The sequence below is a fragment of the Sitophilus oryzae genome, unplaced genomic scaffold (assembly GCF_002938485.1).
Source record: "Sitophilus oryzae breed Bouriz unplaced genomic scaffold, Soryzae_2.0 scaffold_89_pilon_pilon, whole genome shotgun sequence".
Lineage (NCBI taxonomy): Eukaryota > Metazoa > Arthropoda > Insecta > Coleoptera > Curculionidae > Sitophilus > Sitophilus oryzae.
Window position 1 is genome coordinate 158057 of NW_022147527.1, and position 17015 is coordinate 175071.

Consider the following 17015-nt stretch of genomic DNA (forward strand, 5'->3'; position numbering starts at 1 on the left):
CAAAAATGACAGGCTTTAGAAAAAATTGGAGGACCCAAACTCATTAGGGATGTGATTATCTACAACTTTTATCTGAAAGCTTTTTGTCTAAAATAGATTATAATGGAATTAGGGACAATTTTTAAAATAGCCGAAATTTGTGTTTTTTTCGAAATATCTAGTAAGCCATGAACTTTTTCAAAAATCTGACAAGCGCATATTTAAGATCCCACAAAACTGCAATTCTTGCTCCATTTAACCGACTCTCTATCTCGAGTAGTTTCCGAGATAACCATAGAGAACATCGTAGAAAACTCACCCCCGTATAATACTTTATATATTCGTTCATTAATATAAAAACATTCTGTATAACCCTTAATTCGTTTATTTTATTTTATATTATTTTGAAAATAAAGACGATCAGTTTTAATATTTTGTCACTGTCTGTTACTCTAGGCTGGCGAACTGGATAAACGGGTTAACAAACTGCACGAAAAATGGGTACGTCTGCGACACAATCTGCACAACAAAATTGTCGGTCCTCTGGCTAACATGAGTTTCCCAGTGGAAGAGCGAACAGTTACCAAACACATCCGTACCGTACAAGAAACAAGAAATATCGAAACCAATCCCCACTTTAGGTCTTTACAAGAACACATCGAATGGTGCAAGAATAAACTGGTATGTATATAGATTTTAAGTTCTAAAGTTGATATTAAGGTTCAAGCTGAGTTTAACTTTAATCAGTTTTGTCCATATTGTGAGAGCAATGTGATTTTGTCTGAAAAGTTTTTTGTTTTGTATAATCTTAATATTTCTTTACTGTTTTTATTAGAAACAACTGAAGAAGGCTGATTATGGAACTGACTTGCCCTCTGTCCAGCAAGAACGCGACATCCATCAAAGAGAACATAAGGTCATTGATCAGTATCATTCCAAAGTAGAACAGTGTGTTAAGGCTAGACAGTACTTCAGCGGCGAAGAACTGACTCTTTATAACCAGCATTTGGGTCAGCTTCAAAAAGTCTATGCTGAACTTCTTTCGTTCAGTACCAACCGCATGACTGATTTGGATAGCTTGCTGGACTTTTTGCAATCGGCGACCAGGGAATTGCAATGGCTGAATGAAAAAGAGGAAATTGAAGTTACCAGAGATTGGAGTGACGTTAAGTTAGACGTTGTTGGCATTGAAAAACATTTTGAGGTAAGTATTAAGATTTATTCTTGCTTAATAACTAAAGATCTACACACAATGTGCTCTATTTTAAAATTATTTAGTCCGTCAAATGTTGCTTAAGAAATACTTAGAATTTGGAAATCTTATATATTACATTTTTTGCAAATAAGTGCATGGATTTTATGGGGATAGATTGAGGTTAAAGAAACATATTTTCTCTTTACTATTTTTAACATAAATTAAAAATAATCGAGTTATTTGACATTCAATGTTTAAAAAAGCTAAGGATAAAGCTTACATGTTGGCAACCTCAAACAGCCGAAGGCGGTATCAAATGACGCCCAACTTCCTGTATTATCATATGGACAAGGATCTATAGAGTTATATTGATGGAAAGTGCTTTAACAATTATTGTTCTTTCAATTTAGTTGAAAATAATTGTATAAATGTATTAAGTGGATATTTTTCTATAATTATTAGTAATTCCAATGATATAATTAGTAATTTATTGTCTATACATTTAAAATAACTCTAAACTTATAAACAAATAAGTAGAATGTGAGTATCGGTAAGGGGGGAGGGGGGCAACATTGTTAGGACTAGATACCAACACCGCAACGAAATTCCAGGAATAAACCGGCGACACTAAATTTTTTTAAAATTTTTCAGTAAATGTATAATTTTTAACGATTTTTGTAAAATTTAGGGCCTGTGTTTTGAGTCAAGATGTACTACCACTTAAATTACTTGCGCTTATTAAAAAGACACCTTATGTTAGGTATTTTATTTAAACAACAAACATTTAATATATTTTTTATTATCTTCTGTTTCATGCAGCATTATTTCGGAAATGGTGGGGAGGTATACTCACTTTATTCAATTTTACATATCTTTTAATTAAAATTATTTTTTTTATATTTAGCATCTCATGAGTGAACTAGAAAAACGAGAAATTCAATTCAACTCAGTTTTGGAACGCGGCGAAGCTCTAGTCCTACAAAATCATCCCGCTACCAAGGCTATCGAGGCACATATGGCCGCCATGAATGCCCAGTGGGCTTGGTTACTTCAATTGACCCACTGCCTGGAAACCCATCTTCAAAACACCAGAGTTTACCAACAGTTTTTCAAGGATATTCATACTGCGGAGGAATGGCTTAAAGAGTATGTTTTTCAATAATTTAAGTATTTTATTCTAATCTACATAAATTTTAGGAAAGACGAAATCATGAACAACGAATTCAGTCAAGGAGAGTTTAGTTTAGATGTCGGCGAACGACTTCTTCAGGGTATGCAAGCGCTGAGGGACGAGCTTAACTCGTTTGGTGATCAAGTTCAAGCATTGACTGCCAGAGCCCAAAATGTAGCGCCATTGAAACAACGAAGACAACCCATAACCAGACCAATAATTGTCACTGCTATCTGCAATTACAAGCAAAATGATGTATGCCACAATATACTTCATCTCTTTGTCATTTGATAATTATAATTATTTTTCTTTTCAGTTTGTAATTGAAAAAAATAAGGAATGCACCTTAACTGACAACTCTGGACGTATTAAATGGCGCGTCCACAATGAAAAGGGTATAGAATGTCAAGTGCCTGGCGTATGCTTCGTGATTCCACCACCTGATAAAGAAGCTTTAGATGCAGTAGATCGCTTGAGAAGACAATATGACAGGTCTCTTGCTTTATGGCAAAAGAAACAACTTAGAATGAGACAAAATATGATTTTCGCTACTATTAAGGTAGTGAAAGGTTGGGACTTGCCACAATTTATTGCTATTGGTGCTGAACAAAGAAATGCCATCAGGAGAGCTCTGAATGAGGATGCCGATAAGCTTATGGCGGAAGGAGATCCTTCTGATCCTCAATTAAGGAGGTTAAGAAGAGAAATGGACGAAGTAAACCGTCTGTTCGATGAATTCGAGAGACGAGCCAGAGCCGAGGAAGAAAGCAAAAACCAAACCAAAATCTTCAACCACCAAATATCCAATCTTCAGCGAGCTCTTGATGAGGCCGAACGTATCATTAACCAACGTGTAATAGCTCCTTTACCCAGAGACGTAGACACCTTACAACATTTAATCTTAGAACATAAAGAATTCGAATCCCACCTGCAAAACCTTGAGCCAGAAATTGAGCAAGTTAAAGACACTTTCAGGTCAATTACTTTGAAAACGCCTCAGCACAAAAAAGACCTCGAAAAAGTTCTGGATAAGTGGAACTATATTTGGAGTACCAGCAATCTATATAGTGAAAGACTCAAATGCATCGAAATCGTTCTTAATGGTATCGATGATGCCGAAGAAGCCATCAGTAAATTCGAAAGCAAACTGGCAAGTTTCAGTGAGCTTCCCAACACAGAAAAAGGACTTAATAACGTTTACGAACAGTTATCAAAATTGGAAAGAGATGCTGGTCAGCAACAGATGGCCATGGATCAGTTAAACGACGATTTTGATAATGCTAGACGCTTGACTGAAAAGTCCAGACCTAACCAAAGGGGACCTCACGCCGATGTCGAAAGACTAGATAAAGATATTCAAAGGTTGAATAAAAGATGGTCCAAAGTTTGTCAGCAAATAACTGATAGACTTAAGGGATGCAAACAAGCTTACGACTTATTACAAAAATACGGAGAAGCCAAACAGGTAGAAGATAATTGGTTGGATGATCAGTATGGCAAATTAGAAAACCTACAACCCATTAAAGACAGAGCAAAAGAACAATTGGATGCGACAAGGGTAAGTTTATGATTAACATTAATATTTTTTGCACCACTGAATGAATATTAATAAATATGATGGGACAGACAGTAGATAATATTGTGAGTCAATTAATTAAGGAATATTTTGGTGTTTGATCCAATTAAATAAAGCTAATTTTATCGGTTACAACAGATTAAAACTTTTAACTATTCAAAGGAGGTGATATGTGTATTTAGGAATGTAAATATTTCCTTTGTATAATGAGGTCACTGTTTAAAATTAATTTTTACATTATCAACATTTTTGATAGTAGTCCCTTAACTAAGATTAATTCTTATTTTTTTGTATGGAAACGCGTAACATTGTACCAAAATAATAACCCTCTAACACCGTAACATGTGCACTTAAAATTCCAGAACCTGTTAAACGCTGTAGTGGAACGCACCCCTAAGATAGAACAAGTCAATCTAAACGGTGGTAGATACATCAGGGAAGGAAAGGTAAATACTAAAGTGTTTATAGTAGAAACACAGTTCTACAAGATGGTAAAACTGTTGAATTTTGTGTTAGCAATTTGCCTTATAATAAATAAAATAGCGTCCTTTGTAGACAGTTTTACCACTTGCAAATTACGTTTGTCACAGAACATATTCATACCATTTCTCACTCTTAATATACAAGCATAGAATACCTTAGCTATATAGAAGGGCCAATAAGCGTCGGTTTTTTTGAAGTATATGTCCTAAATATTTTAACCTTGAAGTCAGAGTGAACCTGAGAAAAATGATTTCTTTATATAGCTGTATTTTATAGTTTTTGAGTAAATTAGGTAATAACAAATTCAAAAAATATAAATTTAAAGTACAATTATAATGATCGTTATTACAAGGATGGGTCTTCACATCTATGCCCTTTCCTGACTTTTTTATGTAAAATACGGGTACGGAGAAGTATTGACATTTCCCTTTCTTCCCAACCTATACTTTCAATCAATTCAGCATATATTTAGATTTATTTCTCTACAAAATATCAAAAATATATCAGTAAAGAGACCATTTATAAGGAAATATTTTTTTACAATTGTCATTAATAGACATTTAACAGTGTTTTTATGAGTGTTTTTAAAGGAGTTTTACTAATTCGAAAATATAAGTCAAGAGAAAATCGCCTGTGTCGCTTCTGTATAGTTAGGTAATTCTGTGATATAATGTTTTTAGAAAGTATTTTGTGTGCGTGTAGATGGAGTGAATGTCTATATTTGTTATTGTCAATTATTTACTTTACATACAGGAGTACATATAACATTTTTTAAAAATCAATAACTATAATATTTTAACCTTATTTTCTTCAAATGTGTAGTAAATAATATAACTTCTTTGTCTTTATCTTGACCGTCTTTTAATTTAATTATTGGTGAAAAGTAACTTTTTTCTGCTTGTAGTAAGTAGCAACTGTTAGAAAAGCTTTCTTTCTTAATCTTCATCTATCTGTAAGAGTAGTAAAGGGGTTTAGATCATGTCTGGATTATTTAAATGTTAATGTCATTGATAAACATTATTTTATCCAGATCATTTCATTATTAGTTATAGGTTTTGTAGGTTTCATTATATCTTTTGTCGTAAATATTGGTATTTGTGCTTCATTTCTTAATAGTATATAACTAAATAACTTCAAATATCTGTGTTAAACACTAGGAGCGCATTTATCAGACTTAAATTTTGTGATGGCCATTTAACTTAAGTAGATCTATTTCATCTTTTAGTCTCACTAGATAGTCGTATTTCATTTATAACCTTTATTAGTTTATTTATTGACTGTTTCTGAATACCAATATTTATAAGAAGTAATCAGTAGATACAGTTAGAAATTTTGTAAAAAACGCCTACCAAATAATATAAATTACTCGATTGCTGTCAATATTTTAATACTTGCCCCAAAGACTTTAACAACTTACATAGCATATTAAATAAAAATACTAAAGAAGGAGCATTTCAACAGCATTAGCGCGACTGCGACGGTACTTGACTTACTTGACTTATGACTGTCTTAAATTCCGGTTTACCAGTGCCGTTCTATTTTTTTTTAAACATGTTAAAATTATACATTTGCTGCACAAGTAACTACTTTTGAATCCTTGGTCTAAGATTCGTAATAATCTCGCTGTAAGTCCTGATAGACGTTGTAAAATAAACAAAAAATAGTAATCTCATAACAGCGCAAAAATTCAAATCAATTTCAAATAAGTCAAGTGAAACGCATAGATAAAAATAATTTTAGTTAAAAACGAAGCTTTGTGTCTAATATGCGAAAACACATTTGGCTAATTCTAAAAAGTCACATATGGCTCCTTACAATGGTGATATTAACAGATTTTGCACTTTGGGGACACAGATGAGGCCTAGTACAAACGAAGCAACACGACATGAACACGACATATACCCGATCGTTTGTGGCTCGATCCAAGAAAACAACAGAGAAAGAGAAATATATTCTCTATTATAGATCCGGGCTATTAGGTCTAAGAAGAGACCAAGTTAAAGAAGTGAGAGAAAATGGAGACAGATAAAGAGGAAATGGAGACAGATCCTCCAGCCTCCACCTCAAGGGTACTTCAGGCGGAGACAAGCCCCTTGACTGTGAAGGGCAAGGAGGGCTAAACCCCAACCGTGGAAGGTTTTATACCCTCGTAGGAGGTAGATGTCCGCTCCTCGGAGGATGAACAGTTGTTGTCAGAGGAGGATAGGTCCTGCCCCCCCTATAAGGAAGATCTCCATGTATGATTAATTGTATAGACTGTATGATAAGTTATAACTCAAGAAAGGAAGACAAATATTTAGCAGTGATTAACACCCCTTCCACTCATTCTTTATTCTACAACATGTTCGAATGTTACCAACGTGTGTTTGTATTCATAAGAGACAACACTCGGAACATAAGCCAGTTTGTAGAGAAATATTTATCAGCAGCAAGGAATACTTTCAATCTAGTGAGGAAAAAGAAACCATGCTGGTCTATCCATGATTGTCAATTTCATATAAATCAAGGGAAACGCATAGATAAAAGAAACAAGTTTAGATTGGAAAGTGCTCATAGGGACAATGTAAATACTATTTGGCGCTAGTCTTATAACGGTCGCTCTCCAAAGCTTTTGATAATTTCGGAGCGGTTCTGCTTTTTCCGGAATTATGTCGCCAAATATTTATTCAAGTGTATTATTATTTTCTTTTAAATTTTAAATAAAATACAGTGTGTTGCATATAAGCTTTTTAAGTTTTTAATGCCACTTTTTCACAATTATCACGAGTTTGAGTAAATAAAATTTAAATTAAACTCACAAGATAAATGGGATAAAATTACTTTGAAAATGGACGTATTTTTTCAAACAGGGCGGTTTAAATTTTAAAAGATTTGATAATTTTTGAAGATTCTGACTTTGACAAGAGATAATTGTTTCTGTTCTTGTTTGCGGTTGTTCTTAGCAACCGCTAAAGCAGCGCTCTACAACGTATGTACTTCAAACCAATTATAAGTTTTGGCGGCAGACCGAGAATTCCAATCAAAACTTGTTTCCTTTATCTAGGGCGAAACGTCAAACAAAACTGACAGACGATGGCATTTCCATGAAAGTTTCATGGCATCGATCAAGGATCGATGCCATGATTAAGATTTAATTTTAAATATTAAAAGATTAAGGTTATCTCGTAACTCGATCCGCCATTATCGGAAACTTCACATCAACTACGTCACAGGTATGCCACCGATTATAGATATAGGGATAAAAATTGCCGACAGTCCGACAGTACATTTCCAAATCGATATTCATTGTGTATGGCGTCCATAGTTTTCAGTTGTTTGATATTTGTTTTCTTTATTACATTGCCCATTTATCTCTTTTTGTCCGTTACATTTTATTTTTGATTCCTTTATCTATGATTTTATACGTTCTGTAGCATACCTGTGACGTAATTGCCGCTTCGATCCTCTTGGTTCAAAAGTTACGAAGCAACCTGTTTAATATAGTAACCTTGAGCATCATTGCTGTTTCTAATGAATGAGTATACAAATAAAAATCTCTTTCGTTAGTCTTTCTGTTCAGTGGCATAGTACAAGCTCGAACAGAAACGTACGTTCTATGCCTATTTAGATTTTTTATTTGAAATATTGTAATCATCTGAATGCACACTATTTCCCTGAATTGTCTTTACAAGTGGAAAACTATTTTATTATTAAATTTTTGAGAAAAATGTATTCCCTAAATATATTTTTTGTTAAATGTTTAACCACGTTTATATTTTTCCGAATTTCTATACTGTTTTAGATAAGGTTTTAAAGAAAATTTAAGAAGAAATATGAAAATATAGTTGAATTTTTCAAAGACCTAAAAATTAAAACGCGTTTCTATGTATCTATATTTCTATGATTAACGTTTAATTTTTAATGTTAAAGAAACACTCTTATACTTACACTTTACTTTTAGATCTTTTCTGTCGCACTGAAATATATAAATGTTGTGCTTCTTTAAAATGCAACAGCAGAAAATAAGATGTTAATCAGAATTAACAATAACTTGGAAATAACGGAAATTTGGAAAAGCATAAACGGGAATAACGAAAAGAATGCATTTTCCCTAAATTGTTAATAATAAATAAGAGTTTCCTCTTGTAAAGACAACCCGAGGACATACTGTAGATACTTTTTTATTAAATATTCTTTCTTCAACAACATAAAAAAATAAATCGACCTAGGTCAGTCTATTCTCTGATTACTTCTTCATCGCCATACCATACACGTTATCAACACCCCACCACTATTCTTCATAGCTTCATGTAATGTCGACTTACCACGCGTGCGCACTCACTTGACTAACACCTAACAATCTAACCGTAACAATAGATATGGAGCAAGGGCATCCAGAAATATCGAGACTCCCTCCTGGAAATCCACCCTTCCTGGGACGTGACCGACATCTACAGTAAACAGGAATTTATAGCATCAGGAGCAGAAATAGTAGCCAATGAACTGGACGAATTCAATTCCAGATATCAGTATCTGATGGACGAGATCTACGGAAGGCTGCAGGATGTTGCCAAGTTGAATCCCAACGACATAGTAACTTTGGTGAGTACCCTTTATTATATTTTGTGACTGAGCTATTATATTTTACGTTGATAAATATTTTCTTGTGTACATAAGCATATTTGTAGTGCTTGTTTATTGGTTTTTATATCAAAATTAGACAGAATGCGTTTCTGGGTTGCGTTTCAGAATCGGTCAACTCGAAGAAAACTATAGATTACGGCTGAAACCTTTGGTGTTATAGCAGCAAAATAAAACACTATATCAGTTTTAATCATCTGCTGATGATACTAAAATGGTTAACAAAACGCGCTCTCGTTGTTAAAAGTAAATTGTTTTGGTGTATTATGGTAAATTAGTTTTTTGCTCTGTCTAAGGGAATTAGGTATGAGGAGTCACAGCGTTGAATGGACTAAAGTTTGTCCAACAAGAGGGTACATGGTAGTGGAAGTTGTCTGTTATTTTAATTCACTGGTAAATTATATTTACTGTCATGGATGTCGTTTGTCAAAATCTTTTTTTACTTATTTGACAACTTTCGAAAATTTGCAAATATTCAATCATTCTGACTATTGAATAAGCTGCGACACTATCTTATTTTTATATAATAATTCTCAAGAATTATATATAATAAACACAGATCTTTTTTATATTTATAATATATGATCCCGTATGATCGAACCGTATAATCGAGCAAAAACGGCGTCCAGTTGGTTTGGAAATCACGATCGATGACATTTTTCATATAATTTTACATATAAAATGAGGGAAATGATCTTCATAGCCATCCCTGAGGTCGTTTTTTTTATCAATTTGTGCGTTGTTCGTTGTTTAATTTAAAATTACACAGATTTGAGCAATTTTATAACAAACCGAAATGCAGACTAGGTCTGATCACCTCATCTGTGTGGTCTGTACTTGAATGTATGCGATAGAGATAAATATAAATGACCGGTTCACAGAAAGAGCGACAAAATAAAAACGGCTTACAGTATTGCCGGTTTTTACGTGCGTATGAAAATGTATATAGAAAAAAAAACTATTTTAATAACTTTCATGTATACTACTGAAATGAAGATAATATATGTATCTAAGCTAAATCTAATATATTACAGCTGTAGTAAAATGAGTAACTAATTGTGAAAAATAAAGTTCCCACTTTAGATGCAACATTTTTCATAAACGCCTACTTGTGCGGTTTGAAATTTTGATGCACAATCCGGCAATCCGGCTGTAGCAACCCAACTTTTGTCTCTTTTTAATACAATGGATTTTCCATTAAGCTGTCTACATCACTGTCTTACACGTTAAAATCCAGACCACGCAGTTTCGATGACCGGATCGGTATATTTTTATCTTCCTGTGTGAGCTAATTCAAATACACACAGACAGATCTAATATATATCGACTGTCGTTAATTTATAACCCAAATTGTAACTTATTAACGAATATGCTCAATTCGTGATTTTACCGGTGCTTATTCAAGATCATATTTTTATCATAATTTTATACATGTTTAGAGAAAACTAAAACCATTATAGTTAGGTATAGGAAAGTGTAATTGAAAAATTGTGAGTTTCCAAAAAATGTAATAAAACAGGTAAATTGTTTTTTCTGTTATTTTTTGTCGAATTCTTTCCTGACTCACAACTGAATTGAACTGACACTGAAAAAAATGAATTAGGCCTTCGTTTTTTAATTATTTATTTACTATTAAAATTTTAGATCCAATTTTCCCAACGTATTACGTAAAAATATATTTTTTAAACATATTATTATAAAAGCATATAACCGCCTACTGTTAAAATTATATTTATATATTTGAACAAAACATTTTATATCTGTGCAAATATTTGCTTCTCTTAAGTGTTAATAAAAGTAAAATTAGTTGTCTCTTCACCATCCTCTTGTCAGATGTTTGGCGTTTACTTTTAGAAATGACTTGATTGTATCGTCTGCAAACCGAACGTCCGAATTTATCAAGAATGACCTCACTATCCTCTTATAGTAGAAGAAAGATACGTATTAGCGTGTTTTTTGAGGAATCACAATGTAGTATAAGTCAAAGCGTTTCTTCGGGCGGAGTTAAGAAATATAAATCAAAGCAGATCATCACATGGACAGAGTGTAGTAAGAGTTTTGTTTTATGACGTGGCGTGGGTGATACAGTGAGAAACACCATGAAAAAGATACATTTTGAGGTAAAAGAACACTTAAATTTACATTTGTCTGATTTCGGCATCTATATTTTTCGGCGTGAATTCTAAAATATTGTGTAGGCATAGTATTTATATTCTGTTCATTATTATTTTTCGGTGTTTACAGCTGACTGTTCTACAAAGTTGTTAATTGTTTTTATTTTTGTTTTGACAAGCTCTCAAAATAAAACATTTTTTTTTTCAAACGTCACAAAAGTATTGGTATTCCTTTTTTTGTAAATTTTATCTAGTACCTATGCTGCCATAATATCAAGATTTTATATTTTTTGACTAAAAATTTAAATAAACTCCAAAATTCTTTTCTAAAAATACCAAACTTTCAAAAGAAAAAAAAAACGCGAAAAAACCTCGTAGACGTGTTTCTGGGGTCGAAATATACCACCGCTAAAATTATTTCCACTTATTTAAGACTCACCCTGTATAAATTAAGAACACAATAATTTCTTTTGTATTTAGTTTTTATATTAAATGATATCATATTGTGATTTAAGTAGGTTACATGATGTCGACCAAATTACGTGTCTAGATGTTGTATGGTCCAAGGTCGAAATCGCTTTCACAACCAACCGTTTTTATATTTAAAATTCAATGTCGGATTCGCCAAAGACGAATGAATGTATTTTTAAATGGTTAGGTCACCTGTCACAGATACCGAGCAAAGCAAAGACGTCTTAATAAACCAATGACGTAACTCATGCTGGTTTGGTGGTTTTAATAAGATAAGTGGATGGTTTGGAACGTTAAGAATACGATTAATTTTCATTTAAACGGTTTGAAGTTTCAGCGGCTCAAAATTTGGGAGATACCGGTTGTTAAAAACATGTCATTAATCTCCTATAGTACACGAAATCACCTTATTTTAAATTTTAATCATGTACCGGGTGTCCCACTAAGAATAGCTCTCGGCTGTATCTCGGAAAGTATTAGCCATAGGGCTTATGGAAAAAAATATTTATAACTAAAGGGGCTATGAGAAATTGCTGGAAATTATTTTCAAGTTTGTAAAACGGCCGCTAGAGGGCGCAACTGCTATGGAAAATAAGAAAATAGGATTTTTACAGAATTTTGCCTAGATAATGGGTACTATAAATAATAGCTTTAAAATTCTCAGTAAATTTTGGATTTTTTTTGTTAGAACCATTTTCCCCTATCTGCTAAAATAAAGTGGTGGGGGAAGGTTAGATCTATCTTTATTTAAATGTTAATAACTCCGGACTGGATGATAGCCAATAAAGGAGAGCTCGTTTAAAAGAGCATTTCTTGATCTATATTATACCATAATAATAATAATAAGGTTTTGAACGTAGACGATAGGGGGCGCTTTCTTACAATTTAACAAATATAGCGCGTTTTTTCAAAAAAATTAAATACGATATACACATATAGTATATGTAATTTTAGCTGATAATAAAGAGTAGTAAAAGCTTAAAAAGTCAGGTAAAACCGCAGATATTAGCAAAATTACAATAAATACCAGATAATAAGCCCTTAATTACCTTATTTTTACAACACAGTATCAGTAACCCTCTTGATTATGCCTATTTTAATAAAAAATTAAGATAGAAACAGTTAGTTTATTTTAAAACCGCCGATATACCAGAATACCATAATATCAGATGTATTAATATCTAATAATTAAGATATTAATAACAGTCAACAAGAGTCGACGATTCAGTGAAGTCATGGTAGGCTTTGGAAAAAAGTTACGTCAAATTGTTATTAGATCAACATTTTGATAGTCTTAGCAGCGTTTTTTTTTATCTTTTAATTACTTTTTCAAAATGCCTTTATTATTTGAAGTAGTTGAAGTTGTTGGGTAGATGACTAGATTTTACAATAACAAAATATCTTATGGTGTTTATGAGTATATTTATTATATTCCAAGTATTTTGAATAAATTATCTAACGCTACGAGTACTTTAGCAACTAACTAGTTTTGTTTTACATTAGTTTGATAATACCTATAAGTCGTTATATAGCTACTCATTTAAAGAAATAGATATGACATCATGTCGCACGTTGGTAATTTAACATTGTTTTTTATTATCGCAGTAAATTACTAGTAGCAGTATTAAATTTCTCAGAAAAAACTATTTTTAAATGTCAAACAAGTCGAACAAATACCTTAAAATCCGCATGATATCATTATACAATAATAATAAATAGGTTTCTAAAATATATAGAAAGATTGGCGCTTTACTTTTATTTATGCGCGTTTTGATTTAATTGATAAAAATTTTCAGGCGAATTTAATTTATTAATAATAATTATTAATTTATAAATATCTAGGCAGTTCAAGAGGTAATGGTTACGTCACTCACATCACTTGCTTATTTGTCCATATACTTTATGCAAACAAATTTATCAAAATTTTAACCGTCATATTAACCCCATATCCTGTTTGATTTATGTTCTAATTGAACAGTTCGACCTGTATATCGAAAAGGAACACTGGAAATTCAAGGTCTCTTTTGCCATTAATCTCAATCTTGGTTGTTTATTTTGTGACATATAAAGCAATAAAAATTGGACAATGGTCAACTTGGTAATTCGTAAATAAAGTTTATCTAATTCTTTAAGCGAGAACATATTATTAGGTGTTTGCGGTCCCGCCGCTTCTGGATGAGGAGCCCTATTCCGTAACTATTGAACCGATATATTCGCTAGGTTAAAACAATGTGGGGAAATATTCAGAATAAGGCTCCAGCTCTAGCTACCGCCTTAGAACAACTATTTGGAAGTACAAGTTTAGAATTTTATTTAATTTCAAAGCTAGATATTTATATTTTTTAAGCAACTATTTTATTCCTATACCATTAATTTAGCATTTATCCGGATATCAAAAATGGTGTTGATTTTTTTTAAATCAAATTTAAAAAATACGTCTATTAATCATAATTTCATCCTTTATGAATACCAACAGTTCATTATTTAAATTTTGTTGTGATTTTTTCAAAAATTAATTTGTTTCTTGGAAAAAAATGCCAAGGTTATTGTCGTTATATCGTTTTAAAATATTATTAAACTATTATGGACATAATGAAGTATTTATTTTGTTTGTTTCATTATATAAAAAGTTTTAAATTCTAAATCACGTCAGTAATCAAAAATATTAGTATATCGATATTGTATTAATAATTATCATAATAAAAGGCGTTTCATACTTTGAATAGTTATGGATATACGAGTAAAAAATATATAGGTGTCCATTTTCTAAACATTTAAAAAATTTAATAACCGTAATATTCTCATGAGTTTTAATAAGGATTAATATATTTATGAGGCATAGTTTGTCGTAAAGTCAAATGACATCTCTGCCATGTTTTTGATGGCTTGAGAGCAATGACGCTCCATTTAACGTGATGAGGTCTTCTGCAGTGAAAAATCCTCCTTAATATTCTTTCAAATCAGATGGCCATTGTCTTTTAAGTCTTCTTGTAGGTACTGGTTCAAGTAGAGTCCGAAGTAAGGTATTGGTGTGATCATGTAGTCTAATGAAATGTTTTTTTACTCCGAATTTGGATGACTTCTTTGACGTACGGAATTTTTAAGTCGTTATCATCCGTAGAATTTTAGATTGGCTCCTTTGTATTATGGCTATATTTGATTTACTAGCGCATCCCCAGAGTTCTGCTCCGAATGTCCAAATACGTATTATTATGGTTTTGTATAAGAGAAGTTTATTCTCTAGCGATAGTTTAGATCTTCTTCCCATTAACCAATATAAGTCTTTTATTTTTAGATCTATTTGCTTACGTTTCCTTACTATGTGTTCTTTCCAGGTAAGCTTATTATCCAAGTGCATGCCTAAGTACTTGGTAGAGGAAGATTGCGGAATTAGTGTGTTGTTTAAATATACTGGAAGGCACTGGTCTCTATTTAAAGTAAAAGTTACTTGGGACGATTTTGATGGATTAATTTTATTTTCCAATCACCTAACCATGCCTCAATTACATTTAGATGTCTTTGTAATGTCAATGCCATGTTAACATCAAATCCCCCTTCTTTTTATCTCGAACATTATAAGAGTTAGATATAGGTTAGAATAATAAATAAATGATGGGATGATAATATAGTTTCCAAAAATGTGTGTAATAATATACTGGGGGTTCCATTTAAAATAACAAAGATTTTGTATCTTTTTAAATGATTCGGTGAGACTGTAACGCTGATAATATTTTATATATCGTCCTATTGCTGCCAAAAGTCACTAACTATTATTATATTATATTAAAATGTCACTACAACATTTTTCCGAACAACCAAATTCAATCACTAACTATGTTTTGAAGCGGAGAATCGATAGCAAAAGTCATTAACTACGATTTCTGGCTATTTATGTTTTATTTTAATACCGAATAGTTACTAACTATAACATCTTTATGCAATGCAATTCATCTTTAGACGCATTTTTCTCGGAAGTAATAAAAAGTAAGTTAGTGACTTTTGGTAGCAATGGGACGATATGTAGATGGAGCAGATGCCTTTATGTGAAAAATCCAAATTTTCAAAACAATCTTATCACCGTTTCTCCTATTACCATCGCCGGAAAGCCAGTTACCGATAGCAACTAGACACCTAACGTATAATCCATAAGGATATTTCGTTATTTATTTTTTTCCATTATAAGTTTAATGCTACCTAAAATTAAAATTTTGAAGTTTGTGACACTTCTAGAAGTACCTTTTGATGATCTGTCAGTGAGTCAGTGACACAATTAGAGATTTGACAAACGATAATTATTAATAAACTATGCGGTATATAATTACTAGATATTTTGACAATCTTAACTATCTATAGTCCTCATGTTTAGTAAAAATTTATATTTTTAGATATTTTTACTTTATCCACAACGAAGTTACAGGGTGGTCAAAAGCGCCGCTAATACCTTCGAGAAAAATATGGTACGGCTGTGCGCGACTTGGAAATGAAGATAAGGCAATTTTAGGTTTTTACTACAGAAACCATAAAAGAAACGTCATAAGTTTTAATACCGTAAGTTCGAAAAAAAGGCGTCAAAGGCGGTTGGGGAATGATAATCGACAATTTTGGCGAGGTCAATCTCTCTTTTTAAATCTCAAAAAAATCAATCTAATCTAAAAAAGATAAGATGCTTTCAGACATATCAGTATACAGTAAAAAAAATACGAATTTTAAAATACACAATAAAATATATTTTTACTCGATATAAAAATAAGTTATAACCTTCTTAAAGCTAACTGGAACTAGCAATATAAATAAAGAAGATCGCGGGCCAAGTAATGACGTGTAGGGCTTGACCTCACCAAAATTATCATCGATTGTCATTTCCCAGCTGTCTTTGACGCCTTATTTTCTCGATCATACGGTATGTAGTATAGAGAGAAACATGTATTTAAAGATATTTCGGATTCAGTAAACTGCAAATCAGATTTTTGTTGTTAAATTAGTGTTTATAATATAAAGTAAAGTATAGAAATCATTTCAAGCCACCACTTTTTATTGTCTGACATTAATTATTTAATAGTTCGTAATAATTAACTACTTAAATTAGCCAATTAATAATTTAATTGTATCATCAATCTCGAAATCAGCTTTTTTTGTTTAATAGCTTCAAAAGAACAGCATAATATTGAAATATTAGAGTCACTGGAAAACAGAAACTAAAAATATGTATTATTTAAATTAATTAGAAGAATATTATTAAAACATAAAAGCTTCTACGAATCCTGCTATACATATTACATGTTATGTAAACAGTTAAATCACCACTGGATTTGCAGCTTTACTGTTTTACGAGACTATGTAAGTTTACTTTAAATTGCTGTAAAATAACCGACGGCTACTGTATTATATTGTTATTAAACATTTAAA

The 17015-nt window shown here is 31.9% G+C and overlaps 1 protein-coding gene across 1 annotated transcript in view; it reads left to right on the forward strand.

Moving 5' to 3' along the window:
- Positions 1 to 17015, forward strand: part of LOC115890619 (microtubule-actin cross-linking factor 1) — a gene marked incomplete in the record, with an annotated part of 244898 nt that overhangs the window by 151418 nt on the left and 76465 nt on the right. The window contains 7 exon segments of the mRNA XM_030910899.1: positions 436 to 660; positions 815 to 1183; positions 2079 to 2320; positions 2372 to 2600; positions 2662 to 3903; positions 4284 to 4367; positions 8761 to 8985. Coding sequence (XP_030766759.1) covers positions 436 to 660; positions 815 to 1183; positions 2079 to 2320; positions 2372 to 2600; positions 2662 to 3903; positions 4284 to 4367; positions 8761 to 8985 — 2616 coding nt within the window.